General features: G+C 49.5%; 1 protein-coding gene across 1 annotated transcript in view; it reads left to right on the top strand.

The window, feature by feature from the left end:
- The window catches only part of MRC2 (mannose receptor C type 2), a 59,813-nt gene that overhangs the window by 1,177 nt on the left and 35,599 nt on the right, over nucleotides 1-23,037 (top strand). Inside the window, 3 exon segments of the mRNA XM_021068141.1 lie at nucleotides 3,103-3,107; nucleotides 4,608-4,616; nucleotides 11,115-11,149. Of these exon segments, the coding sequence (XP_020923800.1) occupies nucleotides 3,103-3,107; nucleotides 4,608-4,616; nucleotides 11,115-11,149 (49 nt within the window).

Here is a 23,037-nt window from a genome sequence, read left to right as displayed (position 1 = left end):
CTTGCTGGTTTGGCCTGCCTGGTGTCTCGGTGTGACATGGGTAACCAAGACACGTATCTGCCGGGACTGTGCGGATGGGAGAGGTGGGGCCAGGATGACACATAGTCACACCTAGCAGAGCCCCCCTGCTGAATTCTCAACCCACCTGGAACTGAATGTCCGGTAAACACAAACCAGGCAGTAACTCCCTACCCACGGCAGAAAAGGGCACACAGGCTGTCCCCCTGCCTCCCTGCTCTCGTGCCTGTATCTTGCTCCTCTCTGAAGGTAGGCTGGGTGGGAGGGCTGGAGGAGGATGGCCATTCCACAAGCCCCAGAGCACATTTTAAAGCCAGGCCCTGGGAGAGTTGTGGGCAGAGTGCTGACTTGGCCTTTTCCCCTATGGAGCCTTTGTCAGAGGGAGCTGGAAATGCCTGGGGAGACGCCAGGTCAGGGAGGACGCCTGGAGCGCCCCTCCGCCTGGGGGACTGTTGGGGGGGAGGGGGCAGTGGTCTCCTCTGGACCCTCCTTGCCCTTCCTCAGGCTGTGTCCCTGAACTCACAGCCCCCAGAGCCTCAGAGTGGCCCTTCTGCAGTGGCATTGCACTGATCATTCCCAAAGAAACTTAGGTGTAGGCAAGGGGGGCCGGGAGCTGGAGATGGGGGGTGGGGGCTGGTCTCCAGAGCAGCAGCTGAGCGAGAGGAGATAGCCCCGCCCTGTCCCCTCTGCCCAGGATCCTCCTCTTCTAGTCCACCATGTCCCCCATCCCCTTGTGCCTGGTGACTTAGGTGGCCACTGAGAAGAATGTCCCAGCACCCGGATCCCAATGACCCCAGGAAAGGCTTGTGGGAGAGAGGATTGGCTTGACAGGCCACTGGGGGTGGGGTGCCTATGGTGGCTTCCAGACCACCCGTAGGGGAGAGGATGGGTCACCACAGCGCCTTCTGGGTGTGGGATGGCAGAATCCATTTTTTTTCCACCTCTGTGGAGTACTCAGAGGAGCTTGTGGCTGGAAGAGCTCTTTGTTAGTTGCAGTATTGATGCATTGTTAGAGCTTTGGCTGCTCAAGGCTGAGCCAAATACTCGAGGCAGGAGGGAAGGTACAGAGAAGTAAACTGCATCCTTAGAGAAAGAAAATTTTGTTGGAGGCAGAGGAAACTGGGGGCAGAGGAGCACCAAGGCCTCGGGAAGGGGGCTGGGTGGAACCAGGCTTTGCAGAGACAGGGAGGGGAGCAGAGAGGGGGAACTGGGAAGGTGGGCTGGGCCGTTCTGGGGATTCTGTGAAGCTTGCTGGGCTCGGGTGGAGAGTTCCTGAGTCGGGTGGGGGAGAAGCTCCAGTGAAGAGGAAGCTGGCCATGTTCCTGAGAGGCCAAAGTGGGCACGCGACTGGCTGGCTGGTGGTGGTGAACCCTGAGAACCCCTGGGAGTTTCTGAGTAGAGGAATGAGGTGCGGATGGGCAAGAGGGTTGCTGGGAGTCTTGGGGATCAGGCCTCCAGGTCGGGAGTGAGGAGACCTTGGGAAATCTTCCTGCAGGGACAGACTTCAGACAAATGCTGTCTGAAGATGGGAGGGAGGTGTTCCCTTCAAAAGGCATCAGGTACTTGCTGCTAGTGCCAGAGGCAGCCAGACAAATCTCTTGCACTTCCGGCACTTCCGGCTCAGGTCCCGGTGAGTCACGGAGTCCAGAGCCTTCCTATTACCCCAACCCCTGGCTCAGTCTTCTTTGCTCCAACCCACTGGCTTTCAGTTAGCTCCCAGGCCTGGGGAAGTGCCCAGCTGAGCTATGGTCATTGCTGAGATCCAGGCCTCTCCGGGGCTGACCTAGACAAGGTGAGGGTGCAGGCAGGGGAGGACGAGGCCACCGGAGGTCTTGGTCCTCGTTGTTCACACTTGAGAAATCTCGGTTTTCTGATGCCTTCTGATTTGGGCTGATGAGATGATTCCAGAAGCACCATGAAATTCTCAGAAGTGCATTCATTTGAATTCACTACTCATTTAAGCATTAAAGAGGATCACGTTGCATCGTTGGGAGGGATGAAGTGATAACAGCAGTGGCTACCACTCTTCCTGCGCTGGGCCGCGTGCTGTGCAGGCAACTGTCTCTTCCACCTCCCACACCACCTGGAGTGTGTTATCAGTCGTCTTTTTTTTTTGGAATTTTTAAGGCCACACCCGCGGCATATGGAGGTTCCCAGGCTAGGGGTCCAATTGGAACTGTAGCCGCTGACCTACGCCACAGCCACGACAGATCCTTAACCCACTGAGCGAGGCGGGGGATGGAATCCGAAACCTCATCGTTCCTAGTCGGATTCTTTTCCGCTGAGCCAGACGGGAACTCCTGTTATCACTCGTCTTGCATACAGGCAGTCTACAAGACTAGAGATGCTCAGTCGTTTGCAGGACCCCATCACCACAGGACTGGAAAGTGGTGAAAGCAGGTGTAACTGCTGAGTAGCAGACCACGCTGCGTCTCCGCAAAATCAACACTCTTAGGGTGTGTGTTAGGAAAGGCTGGAAAATTCTGCTTTATAGTATTTTCCCCCCAAAGTTCCAAGTCCTCTAGAACATCCTCTCAGGGGGGGGACGGGGTAAGGTGGTCCCCAGGTGCAGGGACCAAGCCCTCTTTGGTGTCCTCAGAGAGCCTGAGGCGCCTGCTCCAAGCAGATTGATAAGCAGGGGTGCCAGGCGGGAGGGGGTGGCGCACGTCTCCAGGGATTCATGCGCGCGCATCCGTCAGTCAGAGGAGGTTCCCTGAGCCTGCGCGGTGCTGAGAGCGGCGGCGACTGCGGGTTGTTTTGCGTCCACCTCCCCTGCACCTCCAGTGGGGGTCCCTGGACTTGGAGGGCCTGTTGACAGGAAGTGTCTCTTCCGGTTTAGTCCTTCATGAGATGGGGAGGGGCGGCTTTCCCATGACTGGATCCTATAAATCTAGGTGGGGTGGGCCTTGGAGTGGTGATGCAGTTCTTGGAACGCATCCTGGGTGCTGCAGATCCCAGGAACTCCTCGGCCAGGCGGACGGGACGAAGGCTGTGTAGTAGCATCAGCCAGCCCCTTAGAGGACAGATTGGGTTGGTCCCCCACCAGCCATCGCCCGTGGCCCCAAGTGGAACTCCGGTGGTTAGTGTCTGTCCCGCCCCTCCCCCTCTTCTTCGGACCCTCTGTCCCTTCTCCTGAGCCCCTGGACCAGGGCTCCCATCCCGCTTGGCTGGGCCCATGTTCTCTGCCTCCCCTCAGCCCTGCACTTAAGTTCCTCTGCCTGCGCATTTTGCCCCCCAAAAGCTCCGGTTGAGTTGCGGGATAATGGTTGTGAAACCACGTTGGCTTCCCCTGCCCCCCTGCACCTTCCCCTGTTCTGCTCAGCAGCTCTGCTCCATCCTCCCTGAACCCTCATTGCTCCCCCTACATCCAGACCTTTGCACGGATGCCCTTCCCCTCGGCCCCTGCCCTCGAGACTCGGCATCTTAGAAGGACACCAAGCGGGCCTGGTCACTGCCTCCTGGGCTCACTTGGGCTAAAGAGACAAGTTTACAGACGGCAAACAAAGGGATAACATCGAAGTGAGGGGCACCTCTTTCTCTCGGGGGTCACTTCTAGAAGGACGTGGTGAGAGGCTTCCATGGTGAGATTGGAGCGCCTTCAGGGAGAAACAAGCCAGGTTTCCAGCCTCTCCTGACATCTTCAGAAAGCGTTTGGAAGGGAGCTGGACACAGTGCTCCCCAGTGTAGACAGCAAGGGCAGTGGCGTGGCAGAGAATGTCCAACCTCCTCTCAGTCTTAGATGGGAATGGGACCCGATGAGTGGGACTGATAATTAATGCCACCCACCAGCTGTGTGATATGGAGCAGAGGCTCAGGTTTCTTCATCTGTAAAATGGGAAAAATAAAATACTTGCAGGGGTATCATAAGAATTACGGAGGCGTTCTCATTGTGGCTCCGTGGGTTAAGGATCCGGCGTTGCCATGAGCTCTGAGGTAGGTCACAGATGCAGCTTGGATCTGGCATTGCTGTGGCTAAGGTGTAGGGCGGCAGCTGCAGCTCTGATTCTACCCCTGGCCTGGGAACTTCCATGTGCCTTGGGTGTGGCCATAAAAGGAAAAAAAAAAAAAAGGATTACAGAGAAGTGACATAATATTTGTGTGAGATACATGATGCAATGCCGGACATTTCTTAGCAAATAATATTAAATTTTGCTATTTTTATTATTATTAGGAAGAGAAAACATGAATATCAAGGGACTTAAATATGAAAAAACACAGTCCTCAACATACAAAGTCCTAAATACAACCACTTCTTTTTTTTAAAAATAATAGAACTTTTGGAGTTCCTGTTGTGGTTCAGCAGTAACGAACCCATGAAGACAGGGGTTGGATCCCTGGTCTTACTCAGTGTGTTAGGGATCCAGCGTTGGTGTACGTGAGCTGTGGTGTAGGTTGCAGAAGTGGCTCGGATCCTGAGTTGCTGTGGCTGTGGTGTAGGCCAGCAGGTGCAGCTCTGATTCAACCCCTCACCTGGAAACTTCCATATGCCACAGGTGCTGCCCTAAAAACAAAACAAAACAAATACAAAATAATAAAAGTAACCATACTTTTTCTGAAAGTAAACTAAATCCTAAAGAAAAAAACCAAAGCCATCTGCAGTTGCCCGAAAGCCCCTCACTTCACTACCCTCCTTATTCATCTCTCTTCCTCGTGAAGCTCCTCCAGCTAAACTTCCCTTCAGAACTGAGTTCCCTGGGACTCTGCACTTTCACTGCAAACCCCAGACAGGCCCAGGCAAACCGGGCAACTGGTCATCCTACCTCCCCGCAAGCGGACTGCCTAAGGGTGGCCTCCTAGTGGGCACGCCAAGTAGACTCCCCAGTGACTAAATCCAGTGCCCCCTCAGGCCTGGCTGGCCGCATGGGTGCTGTGCACAGCCTCAGTTTTAATAATGCACATCAGGGGAGATCGTCAGACCAAACACAAGGGACATCTGAGGCCTTCCCGGCCCTCCACCCGCAATAGTTCAGAGTCATCTTCCGTCTTTTATGCATATGCACACACATCAACCCTTTTACAAATAGGACCATGTTTTATTTATTTTTTATTTTTTGTCTTTTTAGGGCCACACCTGCAGCATGTGGAGTTTCCCAGGCTAGGGGTCTAATCGGAGCTACAGCTGCTGGCCTGCGCCACAGCCACAGCAATGTGGGATCCAAGCCTCCTCTGCAACCTGCACCACAGCTCAGGGCAATGCCAGATCCTTAACCCACTGAGCGAGGCCAGGGATCGAACCTGCATCCTCAGGGATGCTAGTCATATTCGTTGCCACTAAGCCACGACGGGAACTCCAGGATCACATTTTATACTGCATGATACAATAAATTTTATTTTATAATATTTGTGGGATTTGCGTGACAGGCTTCAGAACTGTCTTTTTCTTTTTTTAAGTGGCTGCACGTGCAGCGTATGAAAGTTACGCTCCACCAGGATTGAACCTGAGACTCCGTAGGGACCGGTAGGGACCGACGCTGCTGCAGTCAGATTCCTAACCCACTGCACCACAGTAGGAACTCCAGAGTTGTCACTGTTTTTTTTTTCCCTTTTTTATGGCCGCACCTACAGCATATGGAAGTTCCCAGGCTAGGGGTCAAATTGGAGCTGCAGGCTGCTGGCCTACACCACAGCCACAGCAATACCAGATCCTTAACCCAGTGAGCAAGGCCAGGGATAAAACAGCATCCTCATGGATACTAGTTGGGTTCTTAACCCACTGAGCCACACCAGGAGCTTCCAGAGCTGTCATTATTAATGGTGCTTGGTAGTCCGTTGAAGGGATGTACTGTCTTTTTTTTTTTTTTTTTTTTTTAATGCTTCCCTATTGATGGACGCTGTTCCCTCTGGCCTCCGATGCAGTTTGCTTCCGAGGTCTCCACCTCCAGGCTTCCAGCCTCTGTCCAGAGCCCACATTGTTGCACTGAGAATGTGAGGCCTTCCACGGTTAGATTCTCGCCTTTCTCTTCAAACCCTTGAGCAAGTCCGATTCAGACACCCCGAGTCCTGCCCAGGGAAGCCCCTGTTCCTGCTCTTCTCTCTGCCAGGCACGCCTGGTTCCACAGGTGTGGCTCTGAGTCCCCCTCGCGCCTGAGACCTCCGCTGGCAGGAGCCTTTCTTCCCAGACTCCAGTCCCATTTCATCGCTGTCGCCCGCCTGGCGGAGCCCCTCCCTCCCTTCCTGGGACCGTGAGCACCTCCCCGGCAGGGCTTTGTCAACCCTGCACGACATCGGGTCTTGACACAGTGTCGTTTAGTAAATACCGAAACAAACAAGAGAGCAGCCGAGTATTCCAGAGAACGTTCTGGCCCCCGTTTTAATGAATGTAATCGACATACAACATTGTATGAAGTTTAAGGGGTACGCGGAATGGTTGATATGTGTGTGTTTTGCAAAACGATTTCAACGGTAAGTTTCGTTTAACTTCCATCCTTTCACATCATGACCTTTTCTTTTTCTCTTGATGAGAATTTTGTTTGTCGTAGAAGAAAGGCAGTGAGGAGACTTATCCTTCCAGTTTTAGATGATGTCACAGTCATGAAAAACATATGGCATTGAATTACACAGAAAAAAAGGCCAGTAAACTGGAATCAATTTCAAAAGTAGACTTAGAATGTTACAAGAACTTAATGTGGAGTTCCCGCTATGGCTCAGTGGTAACGAACCCGACTGGTATCCATGAGGACTCGGGTTCGATCCCTGGCCTTGCTCAGTGGGTTAAGGATCTGGTGTTGCCGTGAGCTGTGGTGTAAGTTACAGACGCGGCTTGGATCCCGCGTTGCTGTGGCTCTGGCGTAGGCTGGCAGCTGCAGATCTGATTCGACCCCTAGGCTGGGAACTTCCATAGGCTGCAGGTTTGGCCCTAAAAAGACAAAACACAAACAAAAAAACCCAACAACTTAATTTGAGACATACCAGAGCAATGCACTTTACTTTTAAATGATATTGGGCAGGTCGATTATAATTTTAAATGTTTAGTTTCAGTTTATAGCTGATCACAGTTGAGAAAAGTCACCTAGCAAGTTGTCATGTAGAAAGTGCAAAGATCACTAGAAATGAAAGACATTAACAGGGAACTCTACTCAATATTCTGTAATAACCTATATGGGGAAAGAATCTGAAAAATAAGGGCTGTATGTATATGCGTAACTGAATCCCTTTGCTGTACACCTGAAACTGACACAACAATACAAATCAGCTATCCTCCAATAAAAAAATAAAAGTTAAATTAACTTCAAAAAAAATACATAATTAAACTAGTGAAAACAGGGAGTTCCTGTTATGGTGCAGCAGGTTAAGGATTGGCATTGTCTCTGTGGAGGCATGGGTTCGATCCCCACCCTAGCACTGTGGGTTAAGGATGCAGTGTTGCTGCTGTGGCATAGGTCACAGCTGCAGCTGGGATTTGATCTCTGGCCTAGGAACTTCCATATGCTGTGGGTGTGACCCCCACCCCCCCAAAAAATTGGTAAAAACAGAAAACCAATTCTTGGCCAAGCTGTGAGGAAACTGCTATGTGTGACTGGGGCATATGAATTAGTTCAGTTTTTCAGTATTCAGTCTTGGAGACAAGATATAAGAAACTAGGTATGTAAGACTTCATGTCCTTTGACCTCTCTTGGGGAATTTGTAAGGCATTAATCCCAAAGGGAAAAAAATGTTCACAGGAGTGTTATTTAGGAAAACAAATCGGAAGCCATCTGGATGCTCAAAAATAAGATCATGGCGAATCACACCAAAGTACCTTAACATGATGGACAATGTACGCAGTTTTAAGTGACAAATATATAACCAATGCCAGGTCGTGGAAATATCTCTAAGAAGGACAGTTCTCATGACCATAAGCCAGTCTTACAAAATAATATACACACAGCGGTAATAATTAAGTGAAGATTCATGCCTGATCACTGACGTTCATTTTCCTATTCATTTGGTGAAGTGCTTTGTTTTTGTTTTCCTGAGCACCGACAATGTTTTAAGTGGGGTATTTGATGCTGAGACACGATGGTGAGCAATGAGCAAGCCGGGATAGCTCTTGCCTTCCCGAAGCTTATATTTTGAGAGTGAATCCCCCAAAATGTAGAACAGTGTTCGAGAGGCAGATGTTCACTGCTTTCATTTTAGGCACAGTTTTTTAAGTTTGTGAGAAGAAAGCTGAAATCTCAGACACAGGGTCAGGAACCTGTCTGACCGCAGAGAAAACAGCCCTGAGTCACACCAGCCTGGTCAAGTAGGACTTCAACAGGAAATGGCCTTGCAGTCAGTCATGGTCCCCAAGGGAAAGATTTTCTAACTTCATAGATGCTTAACCTCGTTTCTGAAGGATCTGAGGATGTAAGAAACTTGGTGGTTTGGAAAGAGCTTGGAAGCACTGCTTACAATAGCCAAAACGACAAAATGCACAGCGAAAGAAACAGATAAATACACTGCCGATACAGACGCACAGTGAAATATACATGCAGCTGTGAGCGAATGCACCTCACTACCTGCATCAACGTGAATGATTCTTAGAGACAGAATATTGAGTAGGAAAAAAATCCCACAGGACTACAGTGGTCTTAGTCTTTCTCACATGACTGGAAAAGTCGAAAAAAAAAAAATTATGTGAGCACCCACATTCTCTTCACTTCTAGGTTAGAATTGGGCCACATTTGTTTTACCTCGCTGTGTGTGTAGGGAAGCTTTGAATGAGTTGTAGTTGGGACATCAGTACTTCATCATGCATCACCTAAAAACATTCTCCGATGTAACCATGATACCATGATCACATCCAAGAAAGAGGACAGATACAGTAGTTTTTTCTCATATGCAGTTTGTGTTTGGATTTCTCCAGTTGTCCCAATGATGTTAGCTGTTATTTAAATCCAGGACCCAATGTGATGTCAAGTCTCTTTGGTCTCTTTTAATCTAGAAGAGTTGGGAGTTCTCCTATGGTGCAGTGGGTTAAGGATCCGACGTTGTCACTGCTGCAGCTTGGGTTGCTACTATGTTGCAGGTTTGATCCCTGGCCCAGGAACTTCCACCTGCCACAGGCATGCCCCACCCCCCAGAAAAACCTAGAATAGTTGGTCTTTTGGTCTTTCATGGCATCGAAGTTTTGACGAATCCAGGCCCGTTATTTGGTAGAATGTCTGCAGTCTGAATTTGTCTGATCATTTAATCATTGGATTCATGTTAAACATTTTTGGAAAGCCCCCCACAGGGGGGCTTCTGTGTCCTTCCCACAGTATCAGGTTAAGTCAACTTTTTCCCTTATTGGTGATGCAAACTTTGATCACTTGGTTCAGGTGGTGTCTACCAGATCTCTCCACTGAAAAAAGTACCTTTTCTCCTTTGTATTTAGCAGACAATCTTCCTTAAAAAGGCAGAGTTGCCCAGAGCAGCACTGTTCATAATAGCCCTGAACTGAAAACAACTCAAATGCCCATCTCCCATAGAATATGGATAAATTGTGGTGGCTCCACACAGTTGAGTAGTGAACAACCTATAGCCACATTGGACATTGTGGATGAAGCCCACAAACACACTGAACCAGATGCAAGGCACATGATCCTATCTATAAAAAAACAAAAGAGACATGACACCTTTGCTGTTTGGAGTCAAGAGAGCAGTTACCCTTAGTGGGAGAAGGTGTAAACAGAGGGGGTACCAAATAAAATTTAGAACAAACGGGGAGGAGCTATTTGGAAAGTCTATGGCAGGAAGCTCATATAAGCCAATGAGAAAAACACAGGAACCTCCAGTAATTTTAAGGCATCTAAGATCAAAATAGCTGAGACAACAAAGGCTGGGAACAGAGTTTACAAAGAAGGAATACCAATGTCTTAATATGTCTTTGGAAAATGTTTTAAATCATTAGCAATTTTTAAAAAAGCAAGATACCCTTTGCAAAGTGCTAACAAAGGCTGATGTAACAATCTGTTCCATATAACATTATGTATAATTAAGAAAAATCTGCTTACAAATTGAGGGCCAGTAATAGTTAGAAAAAGAGTAAGTGAAATGGGGTACATCCCGTCACAGAGGAGCATACAGCCACTGAAGTGGTTTTTACAAAACTAGAAGACACAAAAATCCTTTTTCTAAAATATGTAGCATATAAGTAAACGCAACTTTTATTTTAGGTATATAGACAAGATAAAATTGGTAAAGATCACACCAAAATTTAACGGAAGTTACCTATGTCATATCCTGCTATTTTATGTTATAGATTATTTAACAGGGCTGATCATAAAGCCTTTTATTTATTTTTTTTGGCTTTTCTAGGGCCGTACCCACGGCATATGGAAGTTGCCAGGCTAGGGGTCTAATTGGAGCTGTAGCCCCGGCCTATGCCACAGCCACTGCAACACGGGATCCGAGCCGCATCTGCGACCTGCGCCCACCACAGCTCACGGCAACACCGGATCCTTAACCCACTGAGCAAGGCCAGGGATCAAACCCACAACCTCATGGTTCCTAGTCGGAGTCATTAACCACTGAGCCACAACGGGGAACTCCCTATAAAGCCTTTTTTTTTTTAACATTTTTTAAACAAGTCTCTACTTGGAGCAATGGGCTGGAAGTGGCCAACGTTCTCCTTGTCCAACCACGTGATTCTAGTCGTATCTATCTTTCCCCTATTCCCTTCACCTAACTGGTTCAAGTCGGCAGCACGTGACTCCAGGTGGCCAATCAGAGACTTGTGGGCTTGGGGGAGCGTTGCGGGGCGTGAAGGCAGCTGGGCAGGGTCTGGTCTGCGCGGAGGGGACGTCCCAACTGCGGAAGGTGAGCTGAGGTAATGGGTGTTGGGGTCGCAGCCTCAGGGACCGGGTCCCCAATCTGCTGAGACATTGGTTGCAGTTCTCCCGAGCCACTTCATGCCTGCCCCTCTTGATGTTGTTGTTGTTGATGCGCCAGAGCATGTGGAAGTTCCCAGGCCAGGGATCAGCCTGTGCCAGAGCAGCAACCAAAGCCGCAGCAGTAGCAATGCGGGATCTTTAACCTGCTGGGCCAGAAGAGAACTCCCCTCCTCTCTCTCTCTCTCTCTCTCTCTCTCTCTCTCTCTTTTTTTTTTTTTTTAAGGATGAGTTTTAGTTGGGCTTCCTCTCCTTGCAGCCAAGGAGGCCTGGTGTACCAGGGTCAGCTTCAGGGTGGGGTTTTCTCTGAGGATTCGGATTCGGGTGTAGCTCTTCTGAGAAATAGGCCCGCCACCCCGACCCCACCAAACGGGAACCTTTTGATCTTGTACTCATCAGCCGAGTCTTTACAGAAGGGGCAACGGGAGCAAAGGCAAACAAGTTTGCATTTAGAGAGCACCAGGCCACAAAATTCTCTAAGCACTAAATGGCAGTATATATGGATGAGATTAGTGTGCAGATCAGAAAGGTACCCGGGCATAGACTTTTGGAAGACTTCCTCCTTTTTGAAAACTTTATGATGCTTCTATATAACATTGTGTACCAAATGAGAGAAATGAAAACCACGCTAATACTGAGCACATAGCTCACCAGGGTCAGTATTGGGCAATTGCACATGCACTGTATTTTTAATCCTCACATTCTTCCATTTCACAGATAAGGAAGTTGAGCCAGAGAGTTTGCAAGCCAGGATTATGTATCTAGTGAGTGGCAGGGCAGGGGCTACAGTCCAGGTCTGTTTGGTTCCCTGCGCGATCTTCTTTTATTTTGTAAACTAATCTGTATGCGTTATAATATAATGAATATTTGTGAATCCACCACCTAACCCAAGACAGAGGACATTACAATACTTAAATCTTCCTATGTGCTCCTCCTCTGTCTCTGCCTGTTCCTCCCACCCAGTCTCTATTTTGTTTTTATCCACAGGCTCTAATATAAATACAGAAACATGAACATAGCATAAATGTTCAGCTCAATGAATTTTCACAAACTGGACACACCCATGTAATCAAGGATCAGATCCAGCAAATAGGAGCATTAGTAGTACGTCAAATGCTGGGAAACATTTTTTCCATCGCCTTGTTAGTGGTGGATATTTCTTTTCTTTGTTCATGCGTATCCTTAATCATCTTATCTCTTCAGGTTTTCGGAGCTTAAAATTACTGGGGTCTCTATATTGTTCTCATTGGTTTATATAAGCTTCTTGCCATATTTGTTACAAATACCTTTCCTCTGTTTGTTGTTCATTTAAACTTTTTATTCGAGGAGTTCCGGTCGTGGCTCAGTGGTTAATGAATCCGACTAGGAACCATGAGCTTGCGGTTTGATCCCTGACCTCTCTCAGTGGGTTAAGGATCCAGCGTTGCCGTGAGCTGTGGTGTAGGTCGCAGACTTGGCTTGGATCCCATGTTGCTGTGACTCTGGCATAGGCCAGTGGCTACAGCTCCGATTCGACCCCTAGCCTGAGAACCTCCATATGCCTCGGGAGCGGCCGTAGAAAAGGAAAAAAGACAAAAAATAAAATTTTTATTTGAGAAGTATCTTTTTGGTCCCCCCCCCCATACACACTTAGCTTTTTTACTGAGGTTTACAAAGGCCTTTGGGGTCAGACTGCCTTCTCTCCTTCCTTGCTAGTGTTCCCCCTTTTCTGTTTCACTAACCTTCCCCTGTCCCAGGCCCTCAGCAGAACATCTGAACTTTTGGGGAGCTTCAGTTAGTGAACTTGAATAAGGCTGAGAAAAGACAGTGTTACATTTTTCTTTTCAGGATAAGAAAAATTTCTGTGATTGTTAAAAAAAAAAATGATACCTTGAGTTCCTGTTATGGCTCAGCAATGATGAACCCAACTAGTATCCACAAGGATTGGGTTCAATCACTGCCCCCTCTCAGTGGATTTAAGGATGCAGCATTGCCATGAGCTGCAGTGTAGGACACGCCCGTTGCTGTGGCTGTGGCATAGGCCGGTAGCTGTGGCTCTGATTCGACCCATAGCCTGGGAACTTCCATATGCCGCAGGTGCAGCCCTAAGGTTATACTACTAATAAAAGATATCTATTCAGGAGTTCCCATCGTGGCACAGTGGTTAACGAATCCGACTAGGAACCATGAGGTTGCGAGTTCGGTCCCTGGCCTTGCTCAGTGGGTTAAGGATGTGGTGTTGCCGTGAGCTGTGGTGTAGGTTGCAGACGCGGCTCGGATCCCGCGTTGCTGTGGCTCTGGCGTAGGCCGGTGGCTATGGCTCTGATTGGACCCCTAGCCTGGGAACCTCCATATGCCGAGGGAGTGGCCCAAGAAATAGCAAAAAGACCAAAAAAAAAAAAAAAAAAAAAAAAAGATATCTATTCGTAGGACAAAATTTAAAAGTAGAAAAAAGTTACAAAAAAAGAAACATTACCTAAAATTTCGCCTCTAAGAAACAGTGACTGTTAACATTTTAGAGAACATCCTTCCAAATGTCTCTTCTCTCCTTCCCCTCCCCTCTCTCTGTATGAAACTGTGTAGAGATAGATGTAGTCTTCTATCATGTGCCAATATGTCATTAGTGTATTTCCACCCAGTGCTTCCACTGGCTGCGTATGATTCCGTTGTACAGATGTTCCATAACTTGTCCCTTGTTGAACATTCAGGTCATGCCTCTTTTTAATTTCCAAATGTAAATTGTAGAAAATAAGAAGAGAAGCAAATAAAAACCACCAGCTATCCCATAAGTCAGTGATAACGCCTGTTAACACTTAGGCATTATACAGTGATCCTGAAACTCTGGTGAGCCTCAGAAGCGCCTGGGAGTCTTGTTTACAATCCAGATATTCCTTCATCCTGAGGTTCTAATTCAGTAGGTCCACTCTAGGGCCTGGGCACTTGTACTGTGAACAAGCACCCCTGGCGATTTGGACACCCAAGTTCAATAATAAGAATGCAAAAAATTCTTTTCAGACTCGATTTAAAGAAAATTGCAGCAAGAACATTTTGGAAGTTCCCTGAGGCACAGCAAGTTAAGGATCTGGCGTTGCCCCAGCGGTGGCATAGGCTGCAACTGGTGGCTCAGGTTTGATCCCTGGCCCTGGAACTTCTATGTGCCGTGGGTGCAGCCAAAGAAAAAGAGAAAAAAGAAATAAGGACATATTATACGTTCCAGTTTTTAAAATCAGTTGCAATATGAACTTCTATTCACATCTAAATACTCTTTTATGGGAGTTCCCATTGTGACACAGCAGAAACAAATCCAACTAGTATCCATGAGGACTCAGGTTCAATCCCTGGGTGGGTCAAGGAGCTGGCACTGCCAACATTGCCGTGAACTGTGGTGTAGGTCATGGCAGACGTGGCTCGGATCCCACGTTGCTGTGGCTGTGGTGTCATAGGCTGGCAGCTGTAGCTATGCTCAACCTCTGACCCTAGTCTGGGAACTTCCATATGCTGTGGGTGTGGCCCTAAAATGCGAAAATATATGAATGGATAAATAAATACTCTTTTATAAATTGATGACTGTTGCCTGCATAGTATCTCATCATGTGTCTATTTCACTTGACTCCATCAGCACCATATTGTTGGGCATTAATTCATTAATTTTCCCCCAGTCGTTGCCATTATAAATAATTCTGTGAAGTGAAATCTTTGCATAGATTCTTTTTTCTTTGTCTTTTTAGGGCCGCATCTGCAGCATATGGAGATTCCTAGGCTAGGGGTCTAATCGGAGCTACAGCTGCCACCCTACACCACAGCCACAGTAATGCCAGATCTGAGCCATATCTGCGACCCACACCACGGCTCACGGCAATGCCGGATCCTTAACCCACTGAGTGAGGCCAGTGATCAAAACCTCATGGTTCCTAGTCGGATTTGTTTCTGCTGCACCACGACAGGAACTTCTGCATAGATTCTTAATTATTTCCTTAAGTTAAATTTCTCAGAAGTGAACTCTGGGTCAAAGGCTCGTGTTTTTGTAGGCTTCTGACATATGGTGCCCAATTCTCCTCCAGGAGCGCTGCCTTCCAGGCTGCTGCTACCATGAGCTCACTCGTGTGGTGAGTCTTCCACTGTCGTCTCAGCCAGTCCTGCCAGCCACCTGGTGGGCAGCCCCAGCTCGGCTCCTGGCATAGGCTAGGTGCCCGGAAATTGTTCTGTGCAGTAAACAAGAGTTTTTTCTCCACCGAACAGTTGAGGACATTGAAGGATGAAGAGGTCAGATGACTAGTTTAAGAGCAGAAATTCCCACCCAGCCTTGAATCCAGAGCCTGCGCTCTCTTAACCATGCCATTGATTTTGAAGTTAATATCAGAGATGGAGGATCTGTGATGGTTGTGGGAGCACTACTTTAAAAAAAAAATAGGGTCCGGAGTTCCCGTCGTGGCGCAGTGGTTAACGAATCCGACTAGGAACCATGAGGTTGCGGGTTCGGTCCCTGCCCTTGCTCAGTGGGTTAATGATCCGGCGTTGTCGTGAGCTGTGGTGTAGGTTGCAGACGAGGCTCGGATCCCGCGTTGCTGTGGCTCTGGTATAGGCCGGTGGCTACAGCTCCGATTAGACCCCTAGCCTGGGAACCTCCATATGCCGAGGGAGTGGCCCAAGAAATAGCAAAAAGACAAAAAAAAAAAATAAAATAAAATAAAAAATAAAAAAATAAAAAAAAAATAGGGTCCTAAAATATACAGAAGAAATCGGGACAGGGGAGTAAAAGGGTGGGGAAAGAGAGGAGTTTGGGGGGCCCTCGCAGACATTCCTTTGTTGTGTCATCAGAGGCCTGGGTAACGTCACAGTGGGGGGGGATGATGGGGTCTTGTGTATATGACCCTTGGTAGCTTCCAGGGAAAAGAAAATCAAACTCACCAAACACTGAGCATGGGGGAGTTCCCGTTGTGGCTCAGCTGTAACGAACTGACGACTATCCATGTGTATGCAGGTTCGATCTCTGGCTTTGCCCAGTGGGTTAAGGATCCAGCGTTGCTGTGAGCTGTGATGTAGGCCAGCAGCTATAGCTTCGACTCACCCCCTAGCTTGGGAACTTCCATATGCTAAAACGCCAAAAAAAGAAAAGAAAAATAAAAAAACAACACTGAGCAAGGAGCTGAGTTCTGTGAAAGGAGGGGAGGTTTGGTTCCTTCAACATCTTAAGATTCCCCCTGTGTCTTCCTTCCCTCAGTCTTAAATTGCTCTGGAAACATTATAATAATAGAAAGTTATGCATAATCCGAACCTCCTGGCGCAACAAATAATTTCGTGTTTCCCGTATTCTATTCATTGTCCATACTCGATCTGCTTTCATTTATTTATTTATTTGATGATTATTATTTTTCATGGCCACACCTGTGGTATATAGTAGTTCCCAGGCCAGGGGATTGAATCCCAATCATGACTGCAGTTTATGCCACAGCTGTGGCACCGCCGGATCTTTTAACCCACTGTGCTGGGCCGGGGATTGAACCTGTGCCTCCATCTTGGTTTTTGAGGGGAGTTTTTTGTTTGTTTGTTTTTGCTTTTTTGCACCCATGGCATATGGAGGTTCCCAGGCTGGAGGTCCAATTGGAGCTACAGCTGCTGGCCTAGGCCACAGCCACAGCAACGACAGATCCGAGCTGCGACCTATACCACACCTCACAGCAATGCCAGATCCCTGACACATGGAGCAAGACCAGGGATTGAACCCGAGTTTTCATAGATACTAGTCGGATTCTTAACCCACTGCGCCACATCGGGAACTCTGTTACCTGTGTTTAAAGAAAGATGTGATTCAGAGGATGTTAAACCCCTGTTTATGGGACCCGGGGCAGCTTGCCTTTCCATCTCCCCTGGTCCAGCTCAGTTCAACACACATGTATTGAGCACCTGTTGCAAGCCCCAAACTTGGAAGATGCATGGATAAGACAGCTCCTGCTCTGAAGGAACCGTTTATTGGGAAAGAGACCCTCAAAGGGCCATGTCAGTGTCCTGGTAGACCTCTCCCTTAGACACTGCACCACCCCTGCCACCTCCCACCACCCTCCGCCCCAGGAGCCTGTGGAGAGGCAGGGAGGCTATTTTTGAGTTGAGTTTACAAAACAGAGGCCTCTGGAGTTTCTGTGTGGCTCAGCAAGTTAAAGATCTGGCATTCTCACTGCAGCAGCTCAGGTCACTGCTGTGGTGCAAGTTTGATCCATGGCCTGGGAATTTCCGCGTGCTGCAGGTGTTTTTTTTTTTGGTGGCAAAAAAAAAAAAAAAAAAAAGAGAGAGAAGAAAAAGAAAAGAGTCCCTTAAGTCATTTACATTGTAATGGCAGAATCAGAACCCAAACTTCTAGGCAGGATTCTTGCCTGCTTTGCCCCAGCCCTTTCCTCCTCCCAGTCGTGGGGCCCCACCGCCATGTGACTGCCTGAGTCCCAGCTGGGCCCCACACAGACTCTGTCCCCCTCCTCCTGTCCCGGCGATGCCACGCCAAGTGGCGTGGGCCCTCCGCCACCTCCTTCCACACTCCCCCATCCAGCTGCGTGTCTTGTGACCTCATTTTTCCCTTTACGACAGCCCTTGGAGTTGATTTCTGTAGAGCCAGAATGTGGCGGGGAGAGCAGCACACCCCACGCCGCCCTGACCTCCCCAGAAATCCCCCCACTTCTCCCCGACACACTGTCTTCAGCCTCCCCTTGCGGCTCCCTCCCTTCCAGGCGCACCTGAGGAGGCGCCAGAAGCCCTGAGGCCCGAGGCTGGAAACAAATGATAGTTGCCAGGGACCCACCCATGGGAATTGGGGGAGGGCTCTGCATCTGGACTGTGGATTTATTTTTCTTCTAATTCTTCTGAAGAGCAGCTTAAACACTGAGTCCTTGGCTTTATTTACTCTTATCATTTCCTCTTATCCACACTGCAAGATCTGCTAAGCCTGGTTCCCAGGCTCTCTGCTGTGAAACAAACAGATTCTCGAGCTCGCGGCCCTCATTGGGGCAGAGGCTCTTAAATGTCAGAAACAATAACTGCCTTCCGTCGCTGAGCGCTTACCAGGTACAGAGCATCTTTAAGCATTTTCTTGCCTCATCTTCCCAGAAACCCGTGAGATGGGTCATGTTGGTGTCTTCCCCAAAGCGAGGTTTGCGGAAGTGAGGCTCCAGCCCCAGGGCCCAAGAAGGGATTTGAACCTGGCTGGGTCCAGATTCCAGAGTCTGCTAAGCCCCCCCCCCGCCCCCCGCCAAGGTGTCTTGGAGAAGGTGTGGGTCTGTCCTCACAGAAGTCAGCGAGTGTTTAACCTTTGGTGTATAGTTTTAGGGAGATCCTGACGGTTCCCAAGTCAGAGATTCTAACCTCATTTAACTTTTGCACTGAGAAGCCAGAGCTGATGTGTTTGGATATGCAGATTAGGGATTTCCTGCTATGGCACAAGGGGATCTGAGGTGTCTGCAGCACCAGGATGCAGGTTCAATCCCCAGCCCAGGACAGTGGGTTAAAGAATCCCGCTATGTAGCTGTAGCTCAGATCTGACATCTGGCCCAGGGAACTCCAAGTGCTGTGGGGTGGCCAAAAAGCTGAGTAGGGAGAACATGCAGATTAGAGGAGGCACAAGGCACCCACAGGGATTCTGGGTGGGCAGGTGGCTCCCTCAGCATCCTAGCTCCCACTTTGGGGAAGTAAAACCCCTGGGGTTGTTTTGATTGAAGGCACAATTCAGTAAACCAACATAGAGGCATACAAATAAGGATTTGTTACTTATAGATCCCAGACACAGGGTGAGAGGGTTGGTGGATCCCAGAGGCAGGGGGAGGGGGTTGGTGGATCCCAGAGACAGGATGAGGGGTTGGCGGCACACAGGGCCCAGGAAAGGGCAGCCCTCTTTCCCAGGTCATTGGTGAGCAAGAGGGAGGGAGTAGGGTAGCAGGTACCTAGCACTTAGAAGGTCATTAATTTTTCAAGGGCCCAACTCTGGTTATTTTAATAGGTAGCCCAGAAAAAGCAAAGCAGGAAGTTGGGGTGGGAATCCTAGGCTCAGGCCCTTATCTAAATGTCCAGACTCTGGGTGTCAGCAGGCTTGTTAGGCTGTAAAATGTCGAGGCACCAACTCAAAAGGGATGTTTTTCTCATCACAACTTTAAAGAGCCCATGCCTTGCTTTGAGGACCAAGCAAGGCCTCCTTGAATGCTGCCACGTCAGAAGGTCACGGAACTGCCGAGTAGAGCAAAAGCTTGCAATGAAACGTGTCACGATTTCTCAGAACCATATTGTGCTGTGTTTCAGACACGTCTCGTGAAAGGAATGTAGCATGTCACAGGGACATTGTGGTTGTGAGGCAGTGGAACCTAATTTAGAGGGACCCTCCCCCCCACATACTTTTTTTTTTTTTTTTCTTCCCAGTTTTGAAATAGACACAGTCCTCTGGTCATTCTTAGTAGAGACCAGGATAACAAAGAATAGATTTTTTACTCTGATAAAAACAATGGTGTGAGCATAATACATGATCACTCATTCCACCTCACTATTGTGGCAGGGGGTGCAAAAGGGGTGGGTGGGGACTGTGGCAAACTGGTGAGTCCCCCCTCCCAGGTGGGCAGCTCCACCCAGAAACTGTGATTGGCTCCCTGGCTCAGTATTGTCAGGCTTCTCAATGTTTCTGAGAAAAGCTGGGAAGTTCAGATTTTTATGTGAAATCTCTAGTTTTAAACGTTGGCTCACTTTTCTTTCCTATCCTGTGAGAGCCAAATGCATCTTGCCTATGGGTTCTCAGCACCTGGAGTAGTTGTTTGGAGTTGAGCTCTGGAACTGACGGTCTTCCTGGCCTCCCCTTCCTGCTCTGCCCCTTATTAATCGTGTTATCAAGATGATTGATCTCTTGGTTATTTAATACCTCAGTTTCCTTATCTGTCAAATGGAGATAGGAATTTTACCTACTTCTGAGGGTTGTTCTGAGGATTAACAAGAAAGCCTGGGAACCCAGTGCCTGGTACTTATTAGCAAGCCCATGGTAGACATGAACTTGTATCAGTGCAGGTTGACCGTATGTCCCAACTTGCTGGGGTCAAGCTTATTGTAGTGGGGGTAATTATTATTAACTCCCCTTCTCATCCTCAATATGAGACAATAAATTATATGGTCAACTTACATAAGCACATACTGGCATTCTGCTATTCAGGACTTAAGTTCTAATGGAAAGGTCATGACTCCTTTACCTTTCTGTGGTTCAGTTTCCACTTTTTTTTTTTTTTTTCCTCCCCTGGCCATGCCCACAACATGCAGAAGTTCTGGGGCCAGGGATGAAACCTGAGAGCCACAGCAGTGACAACCCTGTGTCCTTCACCGCTAGGGCACCAGGGAATACCCAGCTTCCACTTTCTAAAAGATTAAGGTGACTTCTTAGACCTTCCATGTCACAGTCATTCTATCATTTCACATTTACCTTAGTCCAGCTATGCCAGGCAAGCGCCTGGACATGGAGAAGCCAAGGACAGAACCTGGACCCTCAAGGGGCACCTGCCCAATGAGGAGCTTACTGTGTTGTGTGCAGGGGGAGGGGGGTCCTTCCTTTCTTTCTGTATTTGAAAGACTGTTAGCTAGAAATTGTTCACGAATGTTTTCTTGTGAGTCGAATGTTTACATCTGAAACCTTAATTTCTCATGAACAGATCATTATATCTCCATTTAACTTGCCACACATTTCTTTTTTGTAAGTATCTACTTTCAAAAAGAAAAGTCACAGTGGAAGATACAGAAAGGCTGGAAGGAGATTCTTTCTCCCTTTCTGTTGACTTTGCAGTGAGCAGGGAGTTTCATATATTTTAGCTTGAAGTTACTGCCCCCATCTCCCCACACCTCTGCAGCCACTTTGTCAAAACTAAATCTCATCTTATTTTTGTTCATTTTGTAAAGTTTTATTGAAGTCTAGTTGATTTACTGTTGTGCTGATTTCTGCTGTACAGAAATCACATGTACACACATCCTTTTTTTTTTTTTTTTTCTTCTTTCCAGATTCTTTTCCCATATAGACCTTCACAGACGATTGGGTAGAGTTCCCTGTGTTGTGCAGCAGGTCACCATTGGGCAATCATTCCGTATAAAACTAAATTTAAAAAAAAATTGCTTTCTCTCAGTTTGCCTGGGTGTCTCCTAACAAAGTCTCTCACCCGTTCATTTATTCATCCTCGATCCACCAGGTATGGAGCGTGGAAGCCGGTGCTGCGGCTAGGGCTCACCTGTCCGTGATTTTGTGCAATAATCAGCACGGGGCACCCGCCGATCAGTAACACAGGTGTGGCCCTGCAGAGGCCGCGGGGCCCGGCATCAGTGAGCAGGTGGGCGCCGCTGCCAGGGACGCGATCACGGGGACCGGCAGGTGATTTCTGCGCCTGGAGGGGCTCCGCCCCGCCCACCGCCCCCTTCCAGGCGCCAGCGCGGAGCTGGGCCCGGCTGCAGCCCCGCGTCCTGGCTCCTGCCCTCCGCCGCCTGGTCAGTGAGGTTGGATTGTGCTGGCCAGAAAGCCACTTCCTGCCGCGACCGGAGCCGACCGTTGTTGTGAAAGTGGCCCCCCCGGGAAAGGAAGTGGCTTTGGGCTGTTTATTTTGGCTGCGGTCTAGCAGACGGCGCCGGGGGCCGCAGAGCTGGGCGGGGAGCTGGGCGGACCTCGGGGCGCGGGGTGGGAGGGGGCTCCGTGCTCCAACGCCAGGGGCACCGGCCATGGGGGGCGGCGCATCGCGGAGGGGGCGCGGGGCCGAGATGGGGGTGCCCTGCGCGGCCGGGGGCCGGGGCGGTGGGGGAGACGGGCGCCGGAACTCCGAATCCGAAGTTCCAGCACCTTAGGTCCTGGAGGCGGGCGTGAGGGAGGATGGGGTCTAGGTGCGCCCGCCCCTGGGATGCTCGGGTGAGGAAGAGACTGGGGCCAGGGCAGGGGAGCGAGGCGGAGGGAGCTGCCCCGGAGCAGGGGGTGCCGGCTCCCCCAGAGCTTAGAGGCGAGACTGGGCTCGCACGCTGCACCCCGCCATCCTCCAAGACAGGCCTGGGAAAGAACTGGCTGAAGGAAAGATGGCGATGTTTTAGTCTAAGACAAAAGCCAGCAGGGGGTGAGCTCAAGCACCATTAAATTGCCAGGGGGCAAAGTCAGGGCAAGTGAGGATTTGTGTCCCAGAGCGCCCCAAGGGTCAGCCCCACTCAGCTGGCACTGCCTGGGAGACCTGGGGACGGCCTGGCCCGCCGCCGGTGCTAGTGACCTTTCTGAATTTACCCAAATTCCCATCCCCCACCGCCCCCATCACACACCCTTCTTGCACTGATTAGGTAACAAGCCCCCCTCTTAACCCACCCTCTGCCAGTTTGTTTTAACATCTTAACAGAACACAGCATAGCACCTTGAGCAACACAGACATTTTGAGCGGGGAGAAGAGCATCTCTAGAAATGAATGATACAGGAGGCTCATGGCGCTGGAGAGATGGAGAGACCCTGCACACATGCAACAGCAGTGGAGCCTGCACACAGTCATGTGTGTTTGGTTTTATTGCGTGAGCGCTGAGTGACGGAGGGCAAGCAGTTTGGCCTGGCCAGAGTGGGGGGGGGGGGCTGCTAGGGAGGAGGGAGGAGAGTATGAAAGGCCTGGAGGGTGGACAGGAGAGGGAAGCCCCCAAGAGCCCAGGATTTGGGTGGGGTGTTGCACCGGTTGGCAGGGTATTGGGCCTCAAAGTCATATGATTCTTCCACCCTCCCCCCCAGGTCCAATGTGCTTGCAGAGACTGGGACACTGCCTCTAGTAGCGGGTGGTGTAGGGTGGGGTGCTGGGTCCCTCAGCAGGGCGGGGCTGGCAGCTTCTGCTGACTTGGACATTTCCAGGCCTGGCCTCGGGGCCAAGTGGCTCATTGAAAACAGCTGCTCCTCTTGGCTGGCGGCCCTGCGGGTGGACCCTGGCTCTCCCTGGGATGACCTCTGGCCCCTGCATGGCCTGGGGAGGGGTGCCAATGGGGGAGACAGAGAGGCTCAGCGGCTGGCGGCCACCCTGCCGTGCCTCTGGGACCAAATCTGGTCAGCACCCCTGCGCTTGCCCGCTGGTCCCTGGTCCCTAGTCTTTCCTCCTGCCGTTCCCCCACCTTGGAACATTCTCCATGTCCTTGTCTCTGCTTGCACCTTTCAGGGTTTTGTTTGACACGTGGATGTTGGCAGAGGGTCTGCTGCATGCCAGGCGCTGCGCTAGAA

The sequence above is a fragment of the Sus scrofa genome, chromosome 12 (assembly GCF_000003025.6).
Source record: "Sus scrofa isolate TJ Tabasco breed Duroc chromosome 12, Sscrofa11.1, whole genome shotgun sequence".
Lineage (NCBI taxonomy): Eukaryota > Metazoa > Chordata > Mammalia > Artiodactyla > Suidae > Sus > Sus scrofa.
This window is presented reverse-complemented; position numbering and strand designations above follow the sequence as displayed.